General features: G+C 44.4%; 1 protein-coding gene across 8 annotated transcripts in view; it reads right to left on the bottom strand.

Annotated features, from left to right (window-relative positions):
- LOC126396200 (cytochrome P450 2J4-like) overlaps window positions 1-27,110 on the bottom strand; it is a 37,515-nt gene that overhangs the window by 3,757 nt on the left and 6,648 nt on the right. The window contains exons 1-9 of one of the 8 annotated variants that reach the window (XM_050054085.1): window positions 22,395-23,009; window positions 20,417-20,579; window positions 20,138-20,287; window positions 19,659-19,819; window positions 14,411-14,587; window positions 14,173-14,311; window positions 13,865-14,052; window positions 13,272-13,413; window positions 9,462-11,904 (exon numbers count right to left, since the gene is read on the bottom strand). The exons of 1 other annotated variant lie outside the window; for it this stretch is intronic. In XM_050054085.1, the coding sequence (XP_049910042.1) occupies window positions 11,729-11,904; window positions 13,272-13,413; window positions 13,865-14,052; window positions 14,173-14,311; window positions 14,411-14,587; window positions 19,659-19,819; window positions 20,138-20,287; window positions 20,417-20,579; window positions 22,395-22,595 (1,497 nt within the window). In that variant the 5' untranslated portion in view covers window positions 22,596-23,009 and the 3' untranslated portion in view covers window positions 9,462-11,728. Of the gene's footprint in view, window positions 1-1,259; window positions 1,437-5,043; window positions 5,205-5,486; window positions 5,637-5,767; window positions 5,931-8,780; window positions 9,059-9,461; window positions 11,905-13,271; window positions 13,414-13,864; window positions 14,053-14,172; window positions 14,312-14,410; window positions 14,588-19,658; window positions 19,820-20,137; window positions 20,288-20,416; window positions 20,580-22,394; window positions 23,010-24,318; window positions 26,758-27,110 lie in introns of those variants that run through there. 6 more of the 8 variants (XM_050054081.1, XM_050054087.1, XM_050054086.1 and 3 more) reach the window with 6 other exon arrangements.

The raw sequence follows: 27,110 nt of genomic DNA, 5'->3' as shown, positions 1-27,110 counted from the left end.
GCTTCCCAGACATCTTCAACCCTGCAGAACAGAGGTTCTATACAATCAACACAGTTTCAAGAAGGGCACCCAAGATAAGTGATACCAGTTCAATATCTGATCAAATATCTGTTCCTGTGCCATCGGTTCCTAAGATATGGCGCTGAATACAGGCCAGAAAAGAGTTTTTGTGATTTCGTCACGTCATCATTTTATCCAATTAGACATTTATGTGACATTTTGTCATAATTAGCTAATTAATTCTTGAGTTATAGCAGATGACATGTTGTGTGAGGTCACAGCGACTGATGACTACCAAAATCGAATCTTTAAGTCCAAGTGGACATTTGTGTCAAATTTGAAGAAATCCGTCAAGGTGTTCTTGAGATATCATGTTCATGAGAATGAGACAGACGCAAGGTCATAGTGACCTTGTCTTTTGACCACCAAAATCTAATTAGTTCATTGTTAAGTCCAAATGAACGTTTGTGTCAAAGTTGAAGAAAATCCCCCAAGGCGTTCTTGAGATACCACGCTCATGAGAATGCGATGGACAGGGTCATAGTGGCCTTGTCTTTTGACTACCAGTGGACGTTTGTGCCAAAGTTGAAGAAAAGCTCTCGAGGCGTTTTTGAGATATCATGTTCATGAGAATGAGACAGGCGCAAGGTCACGGTACCCTTGACCTTTAACCACCAAAATCGAATCAGTTCATCGTTAAGTTCAAGTGGACATTTGTGCCAAAGTTGAAGAAAGCCCCTCAAGGTGTTCTTGAGATATCACTTCATGAGAATAAGATGGGCGCAAGGTCATAATGACCCTGACCTTTAACCACCAAAATCTAATCAATTCATTGTTAAGTCCAAGAGGATGTTTGTGGCAAATGTGAAGAAAATCCCTAAAGGTGTTCTTAAGATGTCATGTTCATGAGAATGAGAATGAGAATGAGAAGGACAAGGTCATAGTGGCCATGTCCTTGGACCACCAAAATCTAATCAGTTCATTGTTAAGTCCAAGTGGATGTTTGTACCAAATTTAAAGAAAATCCCTCAAGGCGTTCTTGAGATATCACATTCACGAGAATGAGACGGATGCAAGGACATAATGACCCTGACCTTTGACCACTACAATCTAATTAGTTCATTGTTGGGTCTGAGTGGATGTTTGTGCCAAATTTGAAGAGATTCCCTTAGGGTGTTCACAAGACTGGGATGTATGGACGTACAGACAACCCAAAATCATAATTCCAGACATAAAAGCGGAGACATAAAAACACTCACCTCTTCCATCTCAGCGAGGAAGCAGTCGATGTAGTCTCTTGGTGAGGACGGGTCAAAGCTCCCTCTGTGTTCACTGACCTTGGCTTCTACATAGTCAATAATATATTGTATCAGAGTGAATATCCTCCTGTGAGGTCCAGGCAGCCTCTTCATCAGCCAGGGAAATACGTTATAAATCTACAGAGCATGAAGACCAGATCATCAGCAAACAGGCAACAGACACAAGTGGAGGCTAAACTAATTTGTCAGTATCAAATTTGTCAATAAACACTACCCATAAATCACAATGAATCAATACTGCAATATAAAATTGCACACACTGTGATAGAGGATATTATTTACCACTTACGTCACTATATACACCTGCACTTTTACAGCAATAGGACGTTTTTCACAGGAAATATTTTGACATGTCACAGTCAGAAAAGCACAGGTGTGAATAGTAAAATCAATGATGTCTCGAAGGGCAGCTAGGAGGAGGAAGGTGTTTGGTTTGGGAACCTCAGAACTGCGTCTCTGCTTTTTGCAGATGATATGGTTCGGTTGGCTTTATCACACCGTGATCTCCAGCAGGCTCTGCCGAGTGGAAAGCAGTCTGGATGAGGAATTCAGCCCCTCCAAGTCTGAGGAAAGGTTCTTTGCCAGAAACCAGTGGATTGCCTCCTCTGGGTTGGGAGAGAGTTACTGCATCAAGCAAGGGTGTTCAAGTATCTCAGGGTCTTGTTCACGAGTCAGGGTAGAGTGGAGCATGTGATTGGTGGTCTGGTGCAGCTTCTGCAGTGATGTGGGCGCTGAGCAGGACCATCATCGTAAAGAAGGAGCTGAGCCAGAATTTAAAGCTTTCGCTTTACTGGTCCATCTACGTCCCAACCCTCACCTATGGTCATGAGCTCTGGGTAGTGACCGAAAGAATGAGATCACAGGTACAATCAGCTGAAATGAGTTTCCTCCGTGGGGTGTCTGGGCTCAGCCTTAGAGATAGGGGGAGGAGTCGGACATCCGGAGGGAGCTCGGAGTAGAGCCGCTGCTCCTTCGCATCGAATGGGGTCAGTTGAGGTGGTTCAGCATCTGATCAGGATCCTCCTGGGCGCCTCCTGTTAGATGTGTTCCGGGCACATCCCACTGGTAGGAGGCCCCGGGGCAGACCCAGAACACGCTGGAGGGATTACATATCTGATCTGGCCTGGGAACACCTTGGGGTCCCTCAGGAGGAGCTGGAGAGTGTTGCTGGGGAGAGGGACGTCTGGGGTGCTTTGCTTGGCCTGCTGCCCCTGAGACCCAGCCCCTGATAAGCAGATGAAAATGGATGGATGGATGGATGGCTGAATGATGTCCGAATTCCATTTAGCTGCTTCAGTTTCAGGGTCCTGGTATTGTGCATGGTGGCTCACTGTCACACTGTCATGGGACACTTAAGTTCAACAGAGTCAGCGTTAATGTTGTTAGTGACAGCTTTGCTTTTCCTAATGTGACAAGTCAAAATGTCTGCAGTGAAAAAGGCCTATGATAAGTCAACATATACATCGCATTTACTATCTATGACCTGCTGAGTTTGGATGTCTATATCACAATATCACCACCTGCTGTCAGTCAACAAAATTGCCAGTTGGTGCATATTCTGCAGATCGTACTGTTCTTAAGTATGCTTTGTTTGCTACACACAGTGGTGGAGAGTAACTGAGTACATTTACTAATGTAGTGTACTTTTTGGGGTACTTGCACTTTACTTGAATATTTAAAATCTATTCTACTTTATCCTTCTATTACATTTCAGAGTGAAATACTGTAGTCCAATGTATTCATATGACAGCTGTCTAGTTGGAGCCCAATGTCACTTTTTGGTGTCTTTGAGTTGTTAGCAGTTATAAATGTCTTAGTGTTCACACAGAAAGCATTTTACCAGCTGGAGGTGGCTTTTTGTAATCTTTACTGTATAATGACAAAAACTCTGTGTGTGTGTGTGTGTGTTCCACGTTTTTCTCCTCACTGACTTGGTCAATCCATGTGAAATTTGGCACAGTGGTAGAGGGTCATGGGAGGATGCCAATGAAGCAATATTACATCAATTGGCCAAAGGGGGGCGCTATAGCAACCCATTGAAATGTCAAACTTTGAATGGGCATATCTCATGCCCCGTATGTCGTAGAGACATGAAACTTTGCACAGAGATGCCTCTCCTCATGAGGAACACATTTGCCCCAAGAACCCATAACTTCCATTATTGACCCCATCAAACAAAATGGGGGCGCTAGAGAGCTCATTTCTTATCTAGGCCTAACCGCCATATGGATTTTTACTAAACTTGGTAGATATGTAGAACAGGACGCCTCAAGGTGACTGGAGAAATTTAACTCTAATTGGCAACTGGGTGGCGCTATAACAACAGAAAAATGCTTCAAAATGGCTAAAATGTGACCGATCGCTGTGGCTCCCCCTGTGGACCAATGTTGGTGTTGTTTTTCTAATGTTTGGTATGACTAAGTCATGGTATGGTATGCTGTACATAATAGGTATGGACTAGTTGTTTTTACTGAGATTTAAGTTTTTTGCTTGTTGTTTTTGTCAAAATGCTCTGAACTCCTTGAGTTGGGAAAAACTTCAACTCAGAGCAGAAAAGTGCTTTCATTGCTTTCATAAATGGACTGCACTTATAGCGCTTTCCTAGTCTTCCGACCACTCGAAACGTTTTTTTACCCTACATGTCACATTCACCCATTCACACACACTGGTGGCTGACGCTACCATACACAGTGCCACCTGCTACTCAGTCACCATTCACATGCTCTCACACACTGATCAAACGGCCATCAGGAGCAATTTGGGGTTCAGTGTCTTGCTCAAGGATACATCGACATGTGGGCTGGAGTAGCCGTGGATCAAGCCGCCAATCTTCCAATCTTAGTGCACTGTTTAGCTGTAAAATGAGAAAGTTTGCGCCCTGACCACCACGTTGAAAAACAGTCAACCCAAAGACTAAGCACCACCCATCAGACGAAACAAACATTTGAGACAACAATAGGCAACGCAGCAACAGAATCTTGGTTCGTATTTGATCAGTGCCGCCTGGTTTGACAGTTTGACTGCAGCTCAGGAGCAGTGACTGACATGACTGACAGCTGTGTTAGAGACTCCTCGGCTTTGATTTGAGTGTTTTCCATGAGCTACGGTAGATTCTAGCAAATGCCATTAGAAGTACTATAAGGAGGAGAAACATGATGATTATCTGTGTGATGTGCTTCTGTGTGGACGCAGTGACAGTTTCAGCAAATAAGACAAAAAATGATCTACAAAGGTTAGTGACTGTAGCTCTAATGAGCCAAGTAAAGTAGTTAAAACTAGCTCCAGCTACAACAGTAAATGCTTCTTACACATTAATGCAGCCACAATCTAATAATGATATAAAAGGATATATCAATCACAGGGACATTTTATTGAATTATTTATACTTTAGATACTTTTAGTAAATTTTGCTGATAATACTTTTCTACTTTACTTCAGCTTAAATTCAAGACTTTAACTTGTAATGGAGTATTTTAAGTATTGCAGTAGTAATACGTTATCGTATTGATACTTGTAGAGTATCTGACTACACAAACTGACTACACAAATTTTTATCACAGCTTCTCAGTTAATTCCTTTTTGTGTTTGTCTAATTAAGTTCATATCAATGGTATTTATGTCTTTCTGGAACATTTTTACAAAATAGTTATTAAAGTACACTAATGACTTACAGGATCAGACCTGATTTTACAAAGATCACATCTTGTTTGCAAAGGAGGCTCACCTGTGCCCACACGCTTCCCTGTAAGTACAATAGCTCATTGAAGATCTGAAGAATATTCTGGTGCTGCTTGTCAGTGTACTCAAAGCGTTCTCCAAACACCAGGCAGCAGATGATGTTGGACACAGCGTTGTTTATCAGTGTCTGGGCGTTAAACGGCTTCCCTGTAAAATAAAGACAAAATGTAGACAAGACACGCAGGAAAGTCAAAACATAAAATGTGCAATGAGCCACAGGCAGAAGAAAAGTACTTTGATGTAATGACTATGGATGATCAGTGAAGCAGGGAAACAGAGAGTCACATGGTCTAAGGTGCACGGTCCAGTGCTCCACAGTGTTTGTTCTGTTTCAAAAGTGGGGCAAAATTGACGAGAGATCATATGCACTATAAGACACATTATTACTAATTAGCTGTTGCTTGTTGAAAAGTAAAATGTGTTCAGTGCCTTGCTGAAGGGCAAAAGCCTCAGTGAGATAATGGCACTCCTGCTGGATGGATGTCTCCAGCGTCTTCTTGCCCAAACCGAAGTTTTTGAGTGTACGAAGAGCAAATCTCCTCTGCTCCTTCCATGGAGGGCCGTTCGATATCACCAGACCTTTGGAAACAGAAACCAGCGTTAGACCAGAAGAACTAACAGCTAGCTGAATGCTAATATGCCTGAAATGGTTTGATGCTACTACCCTAACTAAATACTAACTTGTGACTTTTTAAACACAACACACACACCTTTTCTCCCAACTAATTCTTCAAACAGTGGCACAGAGGGGCGATCTGTGTAGTCCTCTCCTCTTTGGACCAGGGCCTCTCTCACGAGCTTGTAGCCATATAGGACTACAACTCTTCCACCAAAGATCTGGAGGCTGAAAATGTTTCCATATTTCTCTGCAAACTGAACACACAGAGCAGACTGGTGTTTTGGTTCACTGAGGATGACACCCAAAAAAAAAAGAGTCTAGCTTCAGAGGGCTGCAGCACAGACATGCACTTGGGTCACAGGTTAATGTTTAACATCTGGATTTGACTACTGTAGCCTCTTTAAAAGTTAGTATTGTTGATAGCAGCGGAAATGTTCCCTCTTCTATGCTAAACCCCTTATAGTTATTTTGAGGTACAATGACCTGAATCCTGAAACAAGCGACTGCAGCTACATGAACATTGCAGCAACACTGCCTCATAAATGTCTGATAACAACGACCCCTCCAATACCTCTGACCAGGTGCAAAGTGGACCCAACACAACGCAGCTGGCCAGTGTCTTTAGAGTTCATATTTGGTTGAATTTAGGTTGTGACGTCAGGTGACCAAAATTCAACGTCAGGACAACATCTAATGCAAACTTCATTGACGTAGAATACTGACGACAGATGATGCTGATATTTGTTGGTTTTAATTTGTTTCATTAATTAATCAAAAACCAACATCTTCCAAACGTCTCATGCCAACATTATCTTGACGTGGAATAATGACGTTCAGTCGTAAAATATATATAAAACAAAACCCAACGTCTGCAAAGCGTCATAATGTTAGCGTCCACATACTGTGATATTCTAGCATTGTTAAACATTTAAATACCGTCAACTAGGGCCCGACCGATATGGATTTTTTGGGGCCGATGCCGATTCCGATATTATGGAATAAAAACATCCGATAACTGATATATCGGCCGATTTAATTTTTACGTTTTTCAATTTAAAAAAACGCGAAATACCTGCTTTTGATGGCTTAAATATAGTTCAAACACTCGTTACAAAGATATAAATTGAAGGAAGAACATTTTACTATTTTCAGATACTTGAATTATCAGAAATTGTGTGGAACAAGCAGCATATGAACAATTTGAACACAAAATAAATCAAAAATATCATGTGCAAAAAGGCAGTAAACCTCTGGGAAATAAAATAATCATGCAAAGTCTAAATGAATTAAGACATTCACATGTATGTTCACAGTACCAGAGTTCTTCTTATTATTGCCATTTAACAGAGGTAGGTTATAGTGCAAAAATTACAACATATTTGAAAACAAACAATAAAAAGGTAACTGCCAAAGATTGAGGTATTTTGTTATGTGGGGCAAGCAGCGTAAGAACAATTCAAACATAAAATAAATCAAAAATATGTAGTGCAAAAAAGGTCATTTCTAAGTAAAACACCATATTCCCTGCATTTTATTAGTGATGAAAATATAAGTGTCAACTTTTGGCCGATTATTCTCTAATGGCTATAATCGGCCGATTAAATCGGCTGGGCAATAAATCGGTCGGGCCCTACCGTCAACCCCATTTTATTTCCAAACAAAATTTAACATCTGTCTGACATAAGAGCTCAACATCTTTCTGACGTCATATTGATGTCTGGTGCCAGCTGGGAGTATTATTCCTGCAACCACATCAGTGAGTGTTGACACTAATGCAGGAGTGACTCATTGTGCAGTTGCTATCAAAGGGATACTCTGCTGATTCTCAACCAGCTTTGTATCATCACAGTGTGGAGAGTATGACCTGTGGTCAGTATCCCTCCATCAGACCAGCAGATTTCAGCTTCCTCTGAGGGCAGATTGCACCCCTGCATTTTTGTACGCTCGCCATAACGGACACAAAGAGTGCAGAAGCACACTGAGAGACTCTCTGTTTCAATCTCAGGTCAAACTGTAGAGCTAGGCAGAGCTGATCAGATATAAACTAAGATTCTGTTTTAGTATGGCCTGTTTGTTTTTACCAAAAATGTTCAGAAACATTTTTTAATTAGTCGCTTGTGAATCTCTTTATAAAAAAACTTTGAAGATCTTTGATTAAAAAAAAAAACCTTCTCTTATCATCACTGCAACATCCCAGTGCGCCACAACCTCCTGAGCTTCGACAATTTTCCTACCTTCAAACTTGCACGTTCAGTATATAAGATCTTGAATGGACTTGCACCTCCACCTCTGAGTCAGTTTTTTAAGCGTAAATCAATCAGTAATGCCTCCACTAGAGCAAGCTCAAGAAGAGACTGTGGAGTCCTGTTCAGATGCACTTCATTCTCTCGAACTGTCTTATCTGTCAGAGGCAGTAAAATCTGGAATCCATAAGAGATTGCTCCAGCTGTTCCATCTTTAAAAAGCATTTACAAGGCTGGCTCAAGCTTTTTATATCAATAACTGAGCACTGCAGCACTTTACAACGTCACTCATACCCACACTCCCATAAATTATGACTATAATCATGGTTTTGCATTGCTTTGCCTCACTTTTTACCACACGTCAAAATCATGTTGCACTGTATTATACTGCACTAAATGTATTTGTCACACTTGTATTTTCTGTTTTGCACTAGATGTGTTGTCCTTGTTTTGTATTACTGTCTGTTTTGATGTCGTTCTGTAGTGTTATATGGTTGTCCTTGATTACCTGTTTTTGTTTGATGGATTTTAATGACTTTGAGGTGTTTTCAACAAGATTCAGATTAATGACACAAACACCAGTTAAGATAACTGACACTTCCTTGTTGATCCTGAGTGAATTCATAGCTCTGTGTTTACCAGCTGCAACACTGAAGTGATGGACACACTAATGCATCAATAATTATAATCCAATAATATCACATTGTGAAATGAGCCATTCTGCAAAATGACTACTTTGATTTTGGTACTTTAAATAAATGTTGATGACAACACTTTTGCACATGTACTTAAGTAAAATTTGAAAGCAACACTTTTACCTCTTCAGTTAAATTAGCTGAGTACTTCTTCCAGCTGACATACCTCTCCCATCTGCAGGTGGATCCTGCTGGGATCCATGCGAAGAAGGTCGCCAATGAAAGGAAGAGCCCACGGTCCTGGAGGAAAGTTTGGCGGCGCTCTGTTCTTCAAAACATGAGCCAACAACAGAAAGACACACAGAAATATCAAAACACTCCTGCCGTCCATCCACTCAAAGCCCAGGACACTGTGTAATGTCTCCATAGCTTAGTGTGTTTACTGTACAGAGTTAACTCTGCTGCTGTAACTGAACTCAGTGAAGTCTGTTATGTGGGCGGAATGTTTTTGTATTCTAATCAGCGTCATCTCAGGATAAGACTTCCGGTTTACATGCCTGACCTTCAAAATAAGAGCAAAAAAACATATGTGACTATTTTGCGACACAGTTTTAAAAAAAACTTTATCGAGCAATACAATGTCCAAAACACGTCAGGTACAAAACCAGAGGGCAACAATGCATGAGAGCTGAAAACATGAATTACAATGAAAGATGAGTGCCGTTCTACAGAAGCTGAGAGTTAAATAATTAAAATATCAAAACCTATATGTTGAGAATTGTTAGAATGAATAAAGTAAGAATGGACATAAGACAAAATACAAAAACAAACAAACAAATAAACAAACAAACAGTTAATTTCACATCAGATAGTTTTTGTTATAATATTCTAAAAACCTGTTACTTTTTTTTATAAGAAAAGGTGGTAAAAGGAGCAGATTTATTGTGTGGTTCATATACATACACACATATGTATATACACATATATATATATATAGATAGATAGATAGATAGATAGATATGAATATAACAAGCTAAAGTTATATAAAATTATTGTTATAATGTTTACGCATTACTTTAATGTTGCAGCAAGTAAAGGTTGAGCTGATTTTAACTATTGGGTAGCTTTATCTTTCATAATACAATCATTTATTAGTTGATTGTGTTTTGATGGTTGAGGGGACAGTATATATATCTTTATTTACAGTCTATGTTCACCCCCAAATCAAAAAATTACGGTGGCTGACAAGGACAAACGCGATGCAAATAGAGAAACGTGCTGCAAATAAGAAAACAAATGCAAAAAGAAAATGCTGCATATTCACTCATACAACAGAAGTGCTCCAGGCCTCTAGGGGCAGTGCTGAGCTTCCACCCGAGAGACAGACGAGTGAGCGAGAAGAAGAAAGTTATGTTTGGAGGAAAGTTGGAGCTGGGACAGGCAACGCTGAAAGGTACGTAGTCTTTTTTATTTTTCTTTCTTTCTTGTTTTTCACATGTGGCCCTCATCTTTTACCGTATCATGAAAGTGAAGCTGATTTACACAGCTGACGTTACCGTGCTAGAGACTTTGAGTTCTACACGAGTAGTGTATCCGTAGTAATGTTAGCTAACGTTACTGTAACTAACGTTACTTTCCGGGACACCCCAGGGGTTTGATTGCATTTAACGTTTATTTTCGACCTTGTCTCCACATATGGTTGGATACTTTATTGATCAGTGACGGGCTGTATTTGCAGCATTTTCCCTTTGCATTTGTTTTCTGCAGTGCGTTTCTCACCACCGTACAAAATACCTATTTTTCCAAGCATATTTTGGTGTGAGTAGCAAAGTGTTGGAGATATAAGAGATTAAAGAGATGTCTGCCTTCTCTTAAATATAATGGAACTAAATTGTACTCAGCTTGTGTTGCTTAAAGCACCTTAAAATTGAAAAAATGCACAGGTATTATTGCTTCTCAAAGTCAAGGATGTGTCCTTGGTAGGACAGGTGCTACAAAGTCAGGTCCTAGAGAAGATAGGTTCGACTCCTCCCTAGCATTCAGTAAACATACACCGGAGCAGGCTAACAAGTACCCAGGTATGCTCACTGAAGAGGCCCCGCCTTCAATTCTGGCAAAGCTTTTGCAAAGAATTGTGGGTACTTCATGCCTACTAAGGATACATAATGCATCCTTGAAAATTCTCTGAAGAAAGGACTGCGTCCTGGTATTTGTAGGATCCTTGACATTGAAAGAGTCCTTCGGCAGGATTCGATGAACCATTTAAAGATCCTTCCTTGACTTTGAGAAGCACCAACTGTCTCTTTCAGGATCACGTTATTTCACAGCAGGCGTATTGAGGAGGCATTTTATTTTTTTCAAGTTGCTCACAGTTCTCTTAATGCCAATCAAATGTGTGTCACGTTTCCCACAAACAAGAGAACAAGGGAACAAAAAAAAACATTGGAAAGACGTAGAACACTCAAGCTCCTCACACAATAAAGGCTATTTACAAGACTGTTTACTGAAAAATGTTCATCTTATGAATGAACACATCGGCCTTACAACTTTCATAAGTCATTCAAATGTCATGAGTTGGTCTTTTGAGATCCCCAAATCCATTATAGCATGTGACATATGGTGCACAGGCTGTTGTCTGTTATTGAGAAACTCATTAATTCCCTCACACCTGTGCACGCCTGTGAAATGGGTGGAGCAGTTTCTATTTAAGCTCAATGTTGGAAATAATTGTGTGGAACACTGTTGATAAAGGTTCAGGAGGACCAAAACATAATGATCTTAATCTTACTTATAAATTGTGAAGCTGAGCGAGCGCAGTGTGTGAGATTCTCTGTTCAAAGACCCAGCAATAATAATGACAAAACACAGAGAGGCAAAGACCCCGTTCAATTGTGGGTTTCTGTAGGTGTGTCTTAGAGATGAAAGAAGGCTTGCTGGCCCAGACAAAGGGCATAATGATGGAGTCTAGAGTCTTAAGAAGTAGATAGGAATGTTCTAAAACAGATAAAGTAATTTAGGAAGAACCACCATCCTAACAATAGTCACACAACCTATTAAAGAAAGAGGAAGACATTTATTTATCTTTCATTATAATCACTTTTTGATGCATTACAAGATAACTAGACACATGGACTCTTTGTGTTGGTGATGGTTCAGTTCGGGGCAGGCGGTGGTTCATCGTGGTACGGCACAGAGGCGGTAAGGTTTGGGACACAGAGTGGCTCCTAACTTGTAATCCAGACTGGGCTGCTCTCCAGCAGGTGCTGAGAAAGAGAACCTCTGAAGGAGGGAGGTGAAGAAGAGGAATAACTCCATCCTGGCCAGCTGCTCCCCGAGACACACACGCTTACCTGACGATACACAACAGATGAGTTATATTCTCTTTTTGTTGTACATGCTTACTCTCGGCAAAATTATTGAAAAATATAACATCTCCTTCCACTCCTATGCTGACGACACACAGCTGTATCTCTCTCTCAAGACTAAACACCAGCCCAGTGTTGCCAGTCTTATAAACTGCCTCGAGTACTAAAGAATGGCCTCTCTCCACTGATTGCCTGTAAAGCTCAGATCTGACTTTGGGGTTCTCCTGTTTGTTTACAAATCCCTTAATGGTCTGGCCCCGTCCTACATCTCAGACCTGTGGAACAGCATCTCCCTACCAATCAGATCTTGATGAAGCGAAAATCGGTGCCTGGAATTGGGCCAGATGGCTCCCGACCTCGTCCTCACCTTATCTTCAAATCGTCCTCTGTGTCAGTTTAGTATCTTAGGTTCGGTTGGCTGGTACTCAGAGAAACACTGGAGACCAATTGAATCTGGCACAATTGAGTTTAATGTGTTCACAAGCTTCAACACATACAACTCATGAGTCAAGCTCCGGAGCAGGACTGAAGACTCACTTTCTGAGCTCTCCCTTTTATGCTGGTGAAGATTCGAGAGAAACTCCACCCTCTTTCTTTTAGCCCTTCCTACCTGAGCCCAAACCTATTGGTGGCAGGCCTTTTTTGCCTTTGTCCAGACATGCCCGATCATGCCCGGACATGTCTTAATGGTGTAATCTTTTTCCCTCGGCCTGGAAAGCCCCAAACTCTCCCACCATTAGGTTTGAACTCGGTTTCACGCTATTTTTAAAAAACATATGGAACTTGGGGACTATTTCTATAAGGTCCCCTGTGCCTTCATGCAATATAAAACTTTAGAGTGTGTGTGTGTCTATTATTACACTTCCAGGCAGTACATGGTATGGTATGTGTGTGTTTTCAATATATGAATACAAACTTGTGTAAAAGTGTTTTGCCATACATGGATACATAAAAACATTATTATATGAACTTCAACCTTAATCAACTTTACTGATTAAAGATTAATGATTAAATCTTACACTATAATCTGCCCCCTTCATTGACTCTTTTAAGTCCAGGCTCCAAACCCACTTTCATTCATCAGTGTTTGAGTCCCCCTGATGTGGCTTTCCCTGATGCATGCCTGTGTGTGTTGTGTCTCTAAATGTGTGAGCTGTGTACTTGAATGTTATGTTGCCTCTCATGTGTGTTTTGGTCAAAGTGAGTTGTTTTTAAATGTGGGTTAGGGTTAGGGTTAGCTGCTATAAATAAATAAATTTGATTTTGAACAAAGTCACACAATTTCTCCTTTGACCACATGATAATGCTGCAGCTCAGAACATATAACTCAGTTTTAGAGACTACTGACTGACCTGCTGAAAAGGCTAGGAAGGCCTCTCTCTTCCTAAATTTGCCGTCCTTGTCCAGAAAATGTTGAGGGTTGAAGGAGTGTGGAGTTTCCCACATCGTCTCATCACGTAGAACTGAGGTCAGCGTGGGCAGGACAGGGGTGCCCTGAGAAGATACCATGAATGAAAACAATAAATGGAAGTACTTCCTCTGGCGAGTTTGTTTTAGTCAGTATTGGGGTCGTATCTCAAACAATCAATGTATTACACATTACTGTTTTTAAATGCACTACTGTGGAAAGTAATTTGTTACGCTGCTTTGTGTTGCCTGAGATGCATTGTCATGCATCTGCCAAGTAACAATACAACTAGTTATGCACCAATTTATCGGCCAAACATCAGTATTGGCCGATATTCACCTTGTTGACTGTCAGTCAGCGGTGGCCGATGTTTTTCTGTTGTGTCGCATCAATTTTGGCCAAAATTTGCCCAAAAAAATGTTGCAGGTGAAGGCCAGAGGGGCTCCTCTGTTCAGTAATCTATCTATGGGTGCGTCCCTAAATGTAACGCTAAACGTTGCACACATACTGTAAAGCAATCACATGTGCATCATGTACCTTTGGCAGTGTGTATTTGTCCAGTGTGGTGTCCTTGTTTGTCATGTGGAGCAAATTGAGGGGAATGATGTCGGCCATTCTCTGGATCTCATGGATGACGGCATCAGTATAGGGCATGTTTTCTCTGTCAGTCATCAAGGGCTGTTTGGATGAACCAACAACAGTATCTATCTCAGCCTGGACTCTCTCTGCACACAGTGACAGCAGGAAACAGAGTGAGGCTGAGTGCTGCGTGGACGACTGAGGGACCTCTGATACTTGTCAGGACACTTACAGTTGGGACAGATATTACTCATACATACACATACCTTGTATGTGAGGGTAGTAGATCATGTACAGCAGTCCCCAGTGTAAAGTCGTGGTTGTGGTTTCAGTTCCAGCACCAAACAGGTCCAGAGCACAAATACTCAAATTCTCTAAATCAAAACCAGAATCTTTGTCCTTCATCTGTCAATAACACAAAGAACAGTTTGTAGTGTCGGTTGGCATATTTCATCAGCAGATGCAAAGAGAGCAAACACAACACAGACACATAAAAACACTCACCTCTTCCATCTCAGTGAGGAAGCAGTCGATGTAGTCTCTTGGTGAGGACGGGTCAAAGCTCCCTCTGTGTTCACTGATCTTGGCTTGTACAAAGTCAATCATATATTGTGTCATAGTGAATATCTTCCTGTGAGGTCCAGGCAGCCACTTCATCAGCCAGGGTACTGCGTTATAAATCTACAGAGCATGAAGACCAGATCATCAGCAAACAGGTAACAGACCCAAGTGGAGGCTAAACTAATTTATCAGTATTGGATTTGTCAAAAAGCACTACCCATAAATCACAGTGAATCAATATTGCAATATAATGAGTATTTACACTTTAGATATTTTTAGTACAGGAGTCTGCTATAGAAGACACCTCCTAAGATGGTTGAGAATGACCAAGCTAAGATCTTGCAGGACTTCCAGATCCAGACTGACAAACTGGTGATGGCTAACCAACCAGACATTGTATTGATCGACAAACAGTGCTGATAAATGTAGCAATCCCAAGCGACAGCAACATCAGGAAGAAGGAACACGAGAAGCTTGAGAAATACGAAGGACTGAAGAGGAGCTAGAAAAGATGTTTTGAGTAAAGGCAACAGTGGTGCCAGTGGTAATTGGAGCACTTGGGGCTGTGACCTCCAAACTGGGAGAGTGGCTCCGGCAGATTCAAGGAACAACGTCTGACGCCTCAGTCCAGAAGTGTGCAGTCCTAGGAACAGCTAAGATACTGTGCAGAACCCCCAAACTCCCAGGCCTCTGGTAGAGGACCCAAGCTTACGGAGGACACACCTCGGGATTGCTACACCTATTACCACGCCTTCTTCTGTTGTTTGCTGATCAACATGATGTCCGGTTGGTTAGCCATCACCAGTTTGTCAGTCTGGATCTGGAAGTCCCACAGGATCTTAGCTTGGTCATTCTCAACCACCTTAGGAGATGTCTTCCATTCTGACCTTGGGACTTCCAGCCCTCACACAGTGCAGATGTTCCTGTACACTATGCCAGCCACTTGGTTATGGCATTCCATGTACGCTCTTCCTGCTTGCATCTTACACCCTGCTGTTATGTGCTGAACTGTCTCAGGAGCATCTTTGCACAGCCTGCACCTGGGGTCCTGTCTGCTGTGGTAGACCCCCGCTTCTATTGATCTCGTACTAAGTGCCTGTTCCTGTGCTGCCATGATTAGTGCTTCTGTGCTGTCCAGTTCAGTCCAGCCTTTTCCAGCCACTGGTAGGATTTCTTGATGCCGGCCACATCTTCAATCTGTCGGTGGTACATGCCGTGCAGGGGCTTGTTCTTACATGATGGTTCGTCCTCCTCTTCTGCTGCCTGAGGTATTCACTTAGCAGCTCATCTTTAGGGGCCATCTTCCTGACGTATTCCTGGATCTTGGTTGTTTCATCCTGGACAGTGGCTCTGATGCTCACCAGTCCTCAGCCCCCTCATTCTGCTTAGTGTACAGTTTCAGGGTGCTGGACTTGGGATGAAACCCTCCATGCATTGTGAGAAGATTCCTTGTCTTGATATTTCCCTTAGTGTTCATTTTTTTCAGCCAAATTAAAGAAAGCAAGTTTGAACAAGTCTTTTTCAAAAGACCCTTCATGATGGAAAACAACGAGAGCTTGAGTACCCGGCCTGGAGGGTTACCGGGGCCCCGCCCTGGAGCCAGGCCCGGGGTTGGGGCCTGTGGGCGAGTGCCTGGTGGCCAGGCCTTCGCCCATGGGGTGCGGCCGGGCCCAGCCCGAACCGGCTACATGGGCTTGTCCCCTGCAGGCCCACCACCTGCAGAGGGATCCAGAAGGGTTCGGTGAGTGTAGATCGGGCAGCAGACCAAGGCGGGGGCCTTGGCAGTCCGATCCTCAGCTACGGAAGTTGGCTCTTGGGACATTGAATGTTAGATGTTGAGCGCTACCGGCTAGATATAGTCGGCCTCACCTCGACACATAGTTCCGGCTCTGGAACCCAAGTCCTTGAGAGAGGTTGGACTCTCTCCTTTGCTGGAGTTGCTCCGGGTGAGAGGCGGAGGGCCGGGGTGGGCTTTCTGATAGCCCCCAGACTCTCTGCCTGTACGTTGGGGTTCACCCCAGTAGACGGAAGGGTTGCTTCCCTGCGCCTTCAGGTCGGGGAATGGGTCTTGACTGTTGTCTGCGCTTACACGCCGAACAGCAGTTCAGAGTACCCGCCCTTTTTGGACTCCCTGGGACGGGTGCTGGACAGTGCCCTGACCGGGGACTCCATTGTTCTGCTGGGGGACTTCAATGCTCACGTGGGCAATGACAGCAGGACCTGGAGGGGTGTGACTGGGAGGAACGCCCTGCCGATCTGAACCCGAGTGGTGTTCAGTTATTGAACTTCTGTGCGGGTCGCAGTTTGGCCATAACTAACACCATGTTCGAGCATAAGGATGTCCATCGGTGCACGTGGCACCAGGACAGCCTAGGTCACAGGTCAGTGATTGACTTTGTAGTTGTATTATTTGACCTGCAGCCATATGTTCTGGACACTCGGGGGAAGAGAGGAGCAGAGCTGTCAACTGATCACCACCTGGTGGTGAGTTGGATCAGATGGCGGGGGAGGACGCCGCGCAGACCTGGCAGGCCCAAACGAACAGTGAGGGTCTGCTGGGAACGCCTGGCGGAAGAACCTGTCCAGATGATCTTCAACTCCCACCTCCGGGAGAGCTTCGACCGCGTCCCGAGGGCAGAGGGGGACATTGAGTCCGAATGGGCCTTGTTCCGCTCTGCCATTGTCGAGGCGGCTGTTGTGAGCTGTGGCCGCAAGGCCGCTGGGGCCAGTCGCGGCGGTAATCCCCGAACCCGCTGGTGGACACCAGAGGTGAGAGGAGCCGTCAGGCTGAAGAAGGAGGCCTACAGGGCATGGTTGGAGGAGCCGTCAGGCTGAAGAAGGAGGCCTACAGGGCATGGTTGGTCAGTGGGTCTCCGGAAGCAGCTGACGGGTACTGGTGGGCCAAGCGGAGCGCAGCGGCAGCAGTCGTGGAGGCAAAAACTTGGGCGTGGGAGGAGTTCGGTGAGGCCATGGAGGAAGACTATCGATCGGCTCCAAAGAGGTTCNGTCTCCGGAAGCAGCTGACGGGTACCGGCGGGCTAAGCGGAGCGCAGCAGCGGCAGTTGCGAAGGCAAAAACTCAGCCGTGGGAGGAGTTCGGTGAGGCCATGGAGAAAGACTATCGATCGGCTCCAAAGAGGTTCTGGCAAACCGTCCGGCGCCTTGGGGGGAAGGCAGCAACTTGCTCACATTGTTTAAAGTGGGGGCGGGGAGCTGCTGATGTCAACTGGGGACATTGTCGGGCGGTGGAAGGAATACTTTGAGGAGCTCCTCAATCCCACCAACACGTATTCCAGTGAGGAAACAGAGCCGGGGGTCTCGGGGGCGGGTCGTCCAATTTCTGGGGCAGAAGTCACTGAGGTAGTGAAGCAACTACGCAGCGGCGGAGCCCCGGGGGTGGATGAGATTCGCCCTGGATATCTCAAGGCTCTGGATGTTGTAGGGCTGTCCTGGCTGACACGTCTCTGCAACATTGTGTGGACATCGGGAGCAGTGCCTCTGGAGTGGCAGACCAGGGTGGTGGTCCACATCTTCAAGAAAGGGGACCAGAGGGTGTGTGCCAACTACAGGGGGATCACACTCCTCAGCCTACCTGGTAAGGTCTACTCCAGGGTGCTGGAGAAGAGGGTCCGGTCGATAGTTGAACCTCAGATTGAGGAGGAACAATGTGGTTTTCGTCCCGGACGCGGAACCATGGACCAGCTCTTTACCCTCGCCAGGGTGCTGGAGGGGGTATGGGAGTTCGCCCAACCAGTCCACATGTGTTTTGTGGATTTGGAGAAGGCTTACGACCGTGTCCCCAGGGGCATCCTCTGGGGGGTGCTCCAGGAGTATGGGGTTGGTGGCCCTTTCCTAAGGGTCATCCAGTCCCTGTACCGAAGGAGCGCGAGTCTGGTTCGCGTGGCCGGCAGTAAGTCGGACCTGTTCCCGGTGAGGGTTGGACTCGCCAGGGCTGCCCTTTGTCACCGGTTCTGTTCATAACTTTCATGGACAGAATTTCTAGGCGCAGCCGAGTGGTGGAGGGTGTCAGGTTCGGTGACGGGAGGATCTCGTCCCTGCTTTTTGCGGATGATGTAGTCCTCCTAGCTCCATCGAACAGTGACCTCCAGCATTTGCTGGGACGGTTCGCAGCCGAGTGTGAAGCGGCTGGTATGAGAATTAGCACCTCCAAGTCTGAGGCCATGGTCCTCAGCTGGAAAAGGGTGGATTGCCCACTCCAGGTCGGGGGGGAGGTCCTGCCTCAGGTGGAGGAGTTTAAGTATCTCGGGATCTTGTTCACGAGTGAGGGAAGGATGGAGCGGGAGATTGACAGGCGGATTGGGGTGGTGTCAGCAGTGATGCAGCCGCTTAACCAGTCCGTTGTGGTGAAAAGGGAGCTTAGCCAGAAAGCGAAGCTCTCGATTTACCGGTCGATCTATGTTCCAACCCTCACCTATGGTCACGAGCTCTGGGTAGTGACCGAAAGAACGAGATTGCGAGTACAAGCGGCCGAAATGAGTTTTCTCCACAGGGTGGCTGGGCTCAGCCTTAGAAATAGGGTGAGGAGCTCGGACATCCGGGAGGAACTCAGAGTAGAGCCGCTGCTCCTCTGCATTGGGAGGAGGTGGTTTGGGCATCTGGCAAGGATGCCTCCCGGACGCCTCCCTTGGGAGGTGTTACGGGCATGTCCAACCGGGAGGAGACTTCGGGGCCGCCCCAGGACACGCTGGAGGGATTACATCGCCCGGCTGGCCTGGGAACGCCTCGGGGTTCCCTCGGAAGAGCTAACGAAAGTGGCTGGGGAGAGGACTGTCTGGGCTTCTTTGCTGAGGCTGCTGTCCCCGCGACCCGGACCCGGATAAGCGGAGGACGACGAATACGAGTACAAAGTTTACCCAGTGATTTAAACTGTGAAAGCAAATGATCCTGACTAGAGCCAGTGTTTGGTTTGTCCATTCTGGGCTATTGTAGAAACATGGCAGTGCAACAAAACAATCTCCGTAGACGATTACCTGCTGCCTATGTAGACTCATTCTAAGGTAACAAAATCATGATTCCTATTTTAAGGTGATTATACACCAAAGAAAACATACTGATTAGATTATATTCCATTTCGGCCAATTTATCCTCCTAAATCTTACACACTGGACCTTTAACTTACAGGATCAATCCTGATTTTAAAAAAGATCACTGCATCTACAAAGGAGGCTCACCTGTGCCCACATGCCTCCCTCTAAGTGCACTAGCTCACTGAAGTTCTTCAGAATACTCTGGTAGTGCTTATCAGTGTACTCAAAGCGTTCTCCAAACACCAGGCAGCAGATGATGTTGGACACAGCGTTGTTTAGCAGTGACTGGGTGTTAAACGGCTTCCCTGTAAAATAAAGACAAAATGTAGACAAGACATGCAGGAAAGTCAAAACCATAAAATGTGCAATGAGCCACAGGCAGAAGAAGACGTAATGATTGTGGATGATTAACAGGTTGGACACACACAGATTGCCAGGTGCGGCCTGTTAGATAATAAAGCAGGGAAACAGAGAGTCACATGGTCTAAGGTGCACGGTCCAGTTCTCCACAGTGTTTGTTCTGTTTCAAAAGTGGGGCAAAATTGACAAGAGATCACATGTACTATAAGACACATTATTACTAATTAGCTGTTGCTTGTTGAAAAGTAAAATGTGTTCAGTGCCTTGTTCAAGGGCAAAAGCCTCAGTGAGATAATGGCACTCCTGCTGGATGGATGTCTCCAGCGTCTTCTTGCCCAAACCGAAGTTTTTGAGTGTACGAAGAGCAAATCTCCTCTGCTCCTTCCATGGAGGGCCATTTCGTCCCACCAGACCTTTGGAAACAGAAACCAGTATTAGACCAGAAGTATTTGGAAATGAGTATAACTAACAGACAGTTTGATGCTACTACCCTAACAATACACTAACAAGTGACTTTTTAAACAAAACACAACACATGCTACCTTTACTCTGATATAATTCTTCAAACAGTGGCACAGAGGGGCGATCTGTGTAGTCTTCTCCTCTTTGGACCAGGGCCTCTCTCACAAGCTTGTAGCCATATAGGACTACAACTCTTCCACCAAAGATCTGGAGGCTGAAAATGTTTCCATATTTCTCTGCAAACTGAACACACAGAGCAGACTGGTGTTTTTGGTTCACTGAGGATGACACCCAAAAAAAAGAGTCTAGCTTCAGAGGGCTGCAGCACAGACATGCACCTGGGTCACAGGTTAATGTTTAACCTCTGGATTTGACTACTGTAGCCTTTTTAAAAATTAGCATTGTTGATACCAGCATAAATATTTCTTCTTCTATCCTAAACTCCCTCATCGTTATTTTGAGGTATAACATCCTGGTTCACTGCTTCATCCTGAAACAATTGGCTGCAGCTGCTTGAATAATGCAGCAAAGTTTTCTCACTGCGCGGCAGCTGCAATGTGCGTTCACCGAATGCTGGGAAGGACTCTTGCCTTGCCTTGACTTTGAGAAGCACCAACTCTTTTCTGACCTACACAAGAATGGAAACGTCAGCAACTTGATCTTCCTCACAGACCGGCCAATGGCATGGCACTCCGCCATCAGTACCCACTACCCCTCTGTGAAGAAAGAGAACATCTGTATTGGCTGGAAGCTCAAAATCAAAGAGGCAGAGGGCCCAGAAACTGTCATGATGACAGTCAACGTGTGTAAGAATGGGAATGTCTTAGTGCAGGGGAACCTCAAACAGTTTGAACTGGACTTTCTCCTTATAAAGGAAAGGGCCCGGCGGCGTCGGTGACTTAGTGGATAGAGCAGGCGCCCCATGTACAAGGCTGTTGCCGCAGTGGCCTGGGTTCGAATCCAGCCTGTGGTCCTTTGCTGCATGTCATCCCCCCTCTCTCTCTCCACCTTTCACACTTAGCTGTCCTGTCCATTAAAGGCAAAGTGCCCCCCCCCAAATATCTTTAAAGGAAAGGGCCCAATAGGAGAAGCCTGCCCCCACCAACAACACCCACACACTGAGCTGTCCCACTTCTGACCAGCCCCCTGAAGAGTACGAGCCCCCCAGCCCAGCCCAGACCCAGAACCCTGTGAGCCCCACTGACAGCAACCAGAACCCACCAACTCAACAGCCTCCATCTACCCACAGCCCACAGACTAACACCACCCCTCACCACTTAATATCCCTAGGACCACAAAACTTTGGAATAATCTGTCATTAAAAATCCAACATGCAGAGCTAAACTGGGACTCTTGGAGTACAATTAAATATTTATTGGATAAAGTACTGCACAATGAGGTCCAATCATTTACAGAACTTTGGCATAAATTCACATTGACTACTCAGGATTTATTTTATATATATATACAATTGAAAAATTGGATTACTGAAAATTTTGATTTACACTATGACTTGGTGCCAGGGCCAGGGGTATGACATGCAACAGAGGTCCCAAGGTTGAAATAGAACCTTGGACTTTGCAGTTAAAGCCTATGGCATAGCCTGTAATCACATGGCTATCACAGCACTCCATATTTTACAAGTATAATAAATCTTTGATCCTGTGTAAATTAGTCTTCGGTTTGAGTTAACGATTAACTACCTGTCCAAAATCTGAAACTTGTTGTATAGCAGCTCTGAAATGTTGTTTTCCCTTTCTGAATTTTGTAATTACAGAGGTAGAGTCTTTTAAATAGCCTCAGACATTTTATTTCACTCAATGGTGGACAGTATCTAAGTACATTTACTCAAGTATTGCACTATTTTGAGGTTCTTGTTCTTCACTTATTTTCTGCTACTTTATACTTCTACTCCACTACAACTCAGAGGGAAGTTGTACTTCACTACATTAATATAATACCTGTGGTTACTTGAAAGATTCGGATTATAAGATAATATTTTATTGATCCTGAGGGAATTCAATAGCTCCACACACACTTGTGCACTCTGATACATACCTCTCCCATCTGCAGGTGGATCCTGCTGGGATTAATGCGATGAAGGTCGCCGATGAAAGGAAGAGCCCACGGTCCTGGAGGAAAGTTTGGCGGCGCTCTGTTCTTCAAAACATGAGCCAACAACAGAAAGACACACAGAAATATCAAAATACTCCTGCCGTCCATCCACTCAAAGCCCAGGACACTGTGTAATGTCTCCATCTCTTCGTGTATTTACTTTACAGTGTTTGTTACTGTGAATGAACAGCGCTTAGTAAAAGCCAATAAATGGGCGTAATGTTTTTGATTCCTTGTCACTGTGATTTCAGGATAAGACTTGTGGTCTGTGTGCCTGACCTTCAAAATAAAAGCACAGCAAAAATACAGGGAGACATTTTTGGCACTTTAGTACTCAGATCTTTTATTCATGTAAAAGCAGCAAAACTCAACAGCTTTTTCTTAACTTCAGATACTCAAAGTTTTCCTTCTGCAGAATGGACCATTTTAGAATCATATATATATTAAAGCTTTGGATTAGGTCAGAACCCAGCCAACATTTGTATGTTTGTCCCATGTGGGTAGTAAATGGGCTGAAAAATGGGCCCCCAATGGGACTGTCCACAAGTTCAATATAGGCCCTGTGCCATTTGACCACATGGGTTGGTTATCCAAGTGGGCCCCATATAAGATGCCTATTTTGGACCTGTACCCTCTTGGTACCCAGGTGGCACTAGAATAACCCATGTGGGGCCAACTTGGGTAAACCCACCCATGTGGGCGATTGACCCTTCGCTAAGTCCCGTCCCTAGCTAGACTGTCCACAGGTTCCATATAAGCTAAGCCCCGCCCCTTTGTGGTGGTCCAACAAGCTGTCGCAGTAAACATGGAGCCCACACTGTAACTACCTGCACTCCCTGAAGAAATCATATTTTTGGAGAAATGAAAGAGTGATTCCAGAGAGAAGCAGACAGAGGGGTCTACAGTCTGTGTTTGAAGGATGTATCCAGGATGTCAAACTGACTCAGCAGCAACAACAGATTAAAAAGACAAAGATAGTTAGAAGCTAAAGCCGAACTATAGGCTACAGATCACAGTGTAACAGTGAACCACCACATCACTGCTGATCGCCACACAAGACAATGAATATAAAGGGAAACTTTGCTGATATTGAACCAGTTGTGTGGCATCACAGTGTGTGCAGATGAACGGTGTTTGGCTCCGCCCCCATGCTGCAGCCAGCACTGATCTCCGGGGGGCGTCAGTTTCCCTGCTGGTCTGAGCCGGCCGATGCTACGTTATAATTGGCCAGTCTGTGTCCAGGGGCGGGACTTAGCGAAGGGTCAATCGCCCACATGGGTGGGTTTCCCCAAGTTGGCCCCAAAATGGGCATCTTATATGGGGCCCACTTGGATAATCCACCCATGTGGTCAAATGGCACGGGGCCTATATTGAACTGGTGGACAGTCCCATTGGGGGCCCATTTTTCAGCCCATTTACTAACCACATGGGACCCACATTCAAATGTAGGAACTAGCCTATAGATTAGGGATCCGCAGCCTCAGGCAGCTTAACCAATAGCACACCAGCAGTAAGGCAAGGCAATTGTATTTATACAGCACCATTCATACACAACAGTAAATGTGCAAGAGAGTTTTTCGGAAACCTTTAAGTGGCCTCTCACCCAAATGCCTGATTACCTCCTTTATAGTCTCAGTAAAAAACATTAAAGCAGTCTGTCAAGCTCTGTTTGGCCACTCTGAAAATTGACCCCAAAACCTGATCACATTTTATGGCTGAAACTTGTTTATTTATGATTAATAATGTTCGTAGTTTGATATGGTAACAGATTTCACCAATTTCAGCAACAGTAACAAGATAAGACGCTGTTAATTAGGACGTTCTTGACTGAAGATATTGGGACTTTATTATTGTTGACAATGTTTAGTTTTGGTTTTTTTTACTTATTGGGTCCTACTGAGCCCAAATAGCTCGGAGAAATTAAAAACAGCATACTAAACAAAAGTTCAGGTCTCAGGAGGATATACAATTTCAGCAAATAGATGCCCCTAAATCTCCCACACTGTGCCCTTAATGGTATTGTTGCAGTAAGTCAAGGGTGTTGGTTTCGTTTCAATATTTTGGGGGACAGATTTGAAACGGGGGGTCAGGGATCCTCTGCCAGAAAATTTGGTGTGTCAAGGTCTTAGTTTCCTGCATTCTAAATGTAAATGTTTATGAAACAATTTATGGTATAAATGTCTTTAAGTCCTCTACTACTTTCATGTTGCAAGCACATGTTCTAAATACTGAGGGCGACATCCCTAACCTGGAAATCCAGATGCCCCGCCCCTAGCAAATTCGAATTTGCTCTGCACGGGGATCTGGTCCCGACGAGCAGAGCCCGGTGAATCGCCATCGGACCAATCAGATCAGTCTATCTGAAAGAGGCGGGCTCTGGGCGGGCGTAACATGATGAGGACAGCGCTGCGCCGTAGGAGTCGAAAAGTAAACAGACAAGATGGCAGCTGCAGAAGGACCGCGTCCATTTAATTTAGCTTTGGAAGAAACGCTAAGCCAACTACACTTATCTTTTTCCTTGAGAGAGAAACAGAAGGCTGCCCTAGAAGCCTTCGCTTCCAGGAAGAACGTTTTTGCCGTTTTTCCAACAGGATACAGCAAAAGCATAATATACCAGTTAGCCCCACTGGTCGGCAAACCAATGGGGCACCAATAGTGACAGGAACAGCATTATGTCATTAAGAAGTACAGAAGCAAAATCATGAGGTGGAGGTCAAACGTCTCTTTTACCTTTATCACTGATTATTACTGAATTATTTTACTGCTGCAGCCTTTGATACTGGGTCAGAAGTAACTCGTATTTTGAGATCATGACACAGCTATCTACTCAACACAACTGTTACATACACCAGTCTGCGTAACAATACATCTGTTGTACAAGGTAAAAACTTACACTGTATTCCAGATTACTGACATTATTTTTACTGAACTGATCAGGAAGCCTCCCTGTGTCCATAACACACACTGCACACACTGCACACACAGTCAACAACCAGCTGGAAGAGCTCAAGCTCCAGCCTTGTTTTTCACTTCAGAGGTCACCAGCGTTATGTAACACTATGGGGCCTTTTTTTTTTCAACTTCCTCATCAGATAAGATGAGACACATCCTGTCTGCAGGAGCAAAAACATTTCACAGTGAGCCTTTTGTAGTCACTCATTGTTGAGAATTGGGACAATACCTTACTTTTTGGGTTTTTAATTTTTACTCTTCATTAATGTTGGGAAAATATATTTTAAAAGATCAGCTTCTTAACGATTAAACCTTTTAATGAGCCAGCCTCCCAGTAATTTCATTTTTTCTCATATAGTGTACATGATGAGTATCAGAGATCTGGCGGAGCTGACGTCTTATGTTATTGACAAGAAGTTATATATTGATTTATTTCACAGCAGTCATAGTGATCAGCCATTTGATTTTTCAAAGTTGCTCAGAGTTAGCAACATTATTTAATGCAGTGGTTCCCAAATGGTGGGTCGTGATCCAAAAGTGGGTCCCGGGTGGACTCTGAATGGACAGCAAATGACTCGCAAATGTGTCAAGTTTGTAAAAAACGTTTTATTTTGAAGTACAGTTAATTTCCGGCACAAGCTCTTATTCTGAAGTGTCGTTTCCTGCTGTAGAGTGAGTGAATAACCACAGTAGACAGCAAAGTAGCTCGACAACATGGCCAAATGCAACTATGACATTGAATATATTCAACTTTCATATCATAGGACTCAATCTCAGGCCACCTGGGCCCGAAAGTGTTTCCTTGGATGTGGTTCCAGAGAACGCACGCTCTTTCATTACAGGTCCAATAATAATGTCAAAAGACAGAGAGGCAAAGACCGCCGTCAGCCATGGGCTTCTGTAGGTGTGTCTCAGAGATGCCAGAAGGCTTGTTGGCCCAGACAAAGGGCATAATGATGGAGTCTAGAGTCTTAAAAGAAGATGTGAAGTAGATAGGGATGTTCTGAAACAGATAAAGAAATTTAGGAAGAACCACCACCCTAACATTATTCACACAACCTATTAAAGAAAGACAAAGAAGTTTCCATTTATCTATTATTATTGTTATTAAAGATAACTGTAGTTAGACAGAGGGACTCTGTGTGTTGGTGATGGTTCAGTTCGGGGCAGGCGGTGGTTCATCGTGGTACGGCACAGAGGCGGTAAGGTTTGGGACACAGAGTGGCTCCTAACTTGTAATCCAGACTGGGCTGCTCTCCAGCAGGTGCTGAGAAAGAAAACCTCTGAAGGAGGGAGGTGAAGAAGAGGAATAACTCCATCCTGGCCAGCTGCTCTCCGAGACACACACGCTTACCTGACAATACACAACAGATGAGTTATACACACTATTTCCACTTTGACCACATGATAATGCTGCAGCTCAGAGTCTGAAACAACCAAAGAAGTAAGACATGAAACCTGACTCCCTCTTATGTACAGGAAACTGTTAAGGTGCGGACACACCAAACTGACATCAAAGAACTAGCGGCGACAAAAGCCAACATGGACTACATCCGACGGCCAAGTAGCACGTACGTTCTGCGCCTGCGTGAGAGAGAGCGGAGTGAGAGAGTGGTACATCCTGTCAGCCGAGGGGTTTCCTATCTGTGCAGCCGAGCACCGCAGCACCTCCACGGACTATTACATGCAGACGGTCCCGGTGTTTCC

The sequence above is a fragment of the Epinephelus moara genome, chromosome 10, assembly GCF_006386435.1.
Source record: "Epinephelus moara isolate mb chromosome 10, YSFRI_EMoa_1.0, whole genome shotgun sequence".
NCBI lineage: Eukaryota > Metazoa > Chordata > Actinopteri > Perciformes > Serranidae > Epinephelus > Epinephelus moara.
This window is presented reverse-complemented; position numbering and strand designations above follow the sequence as displayed.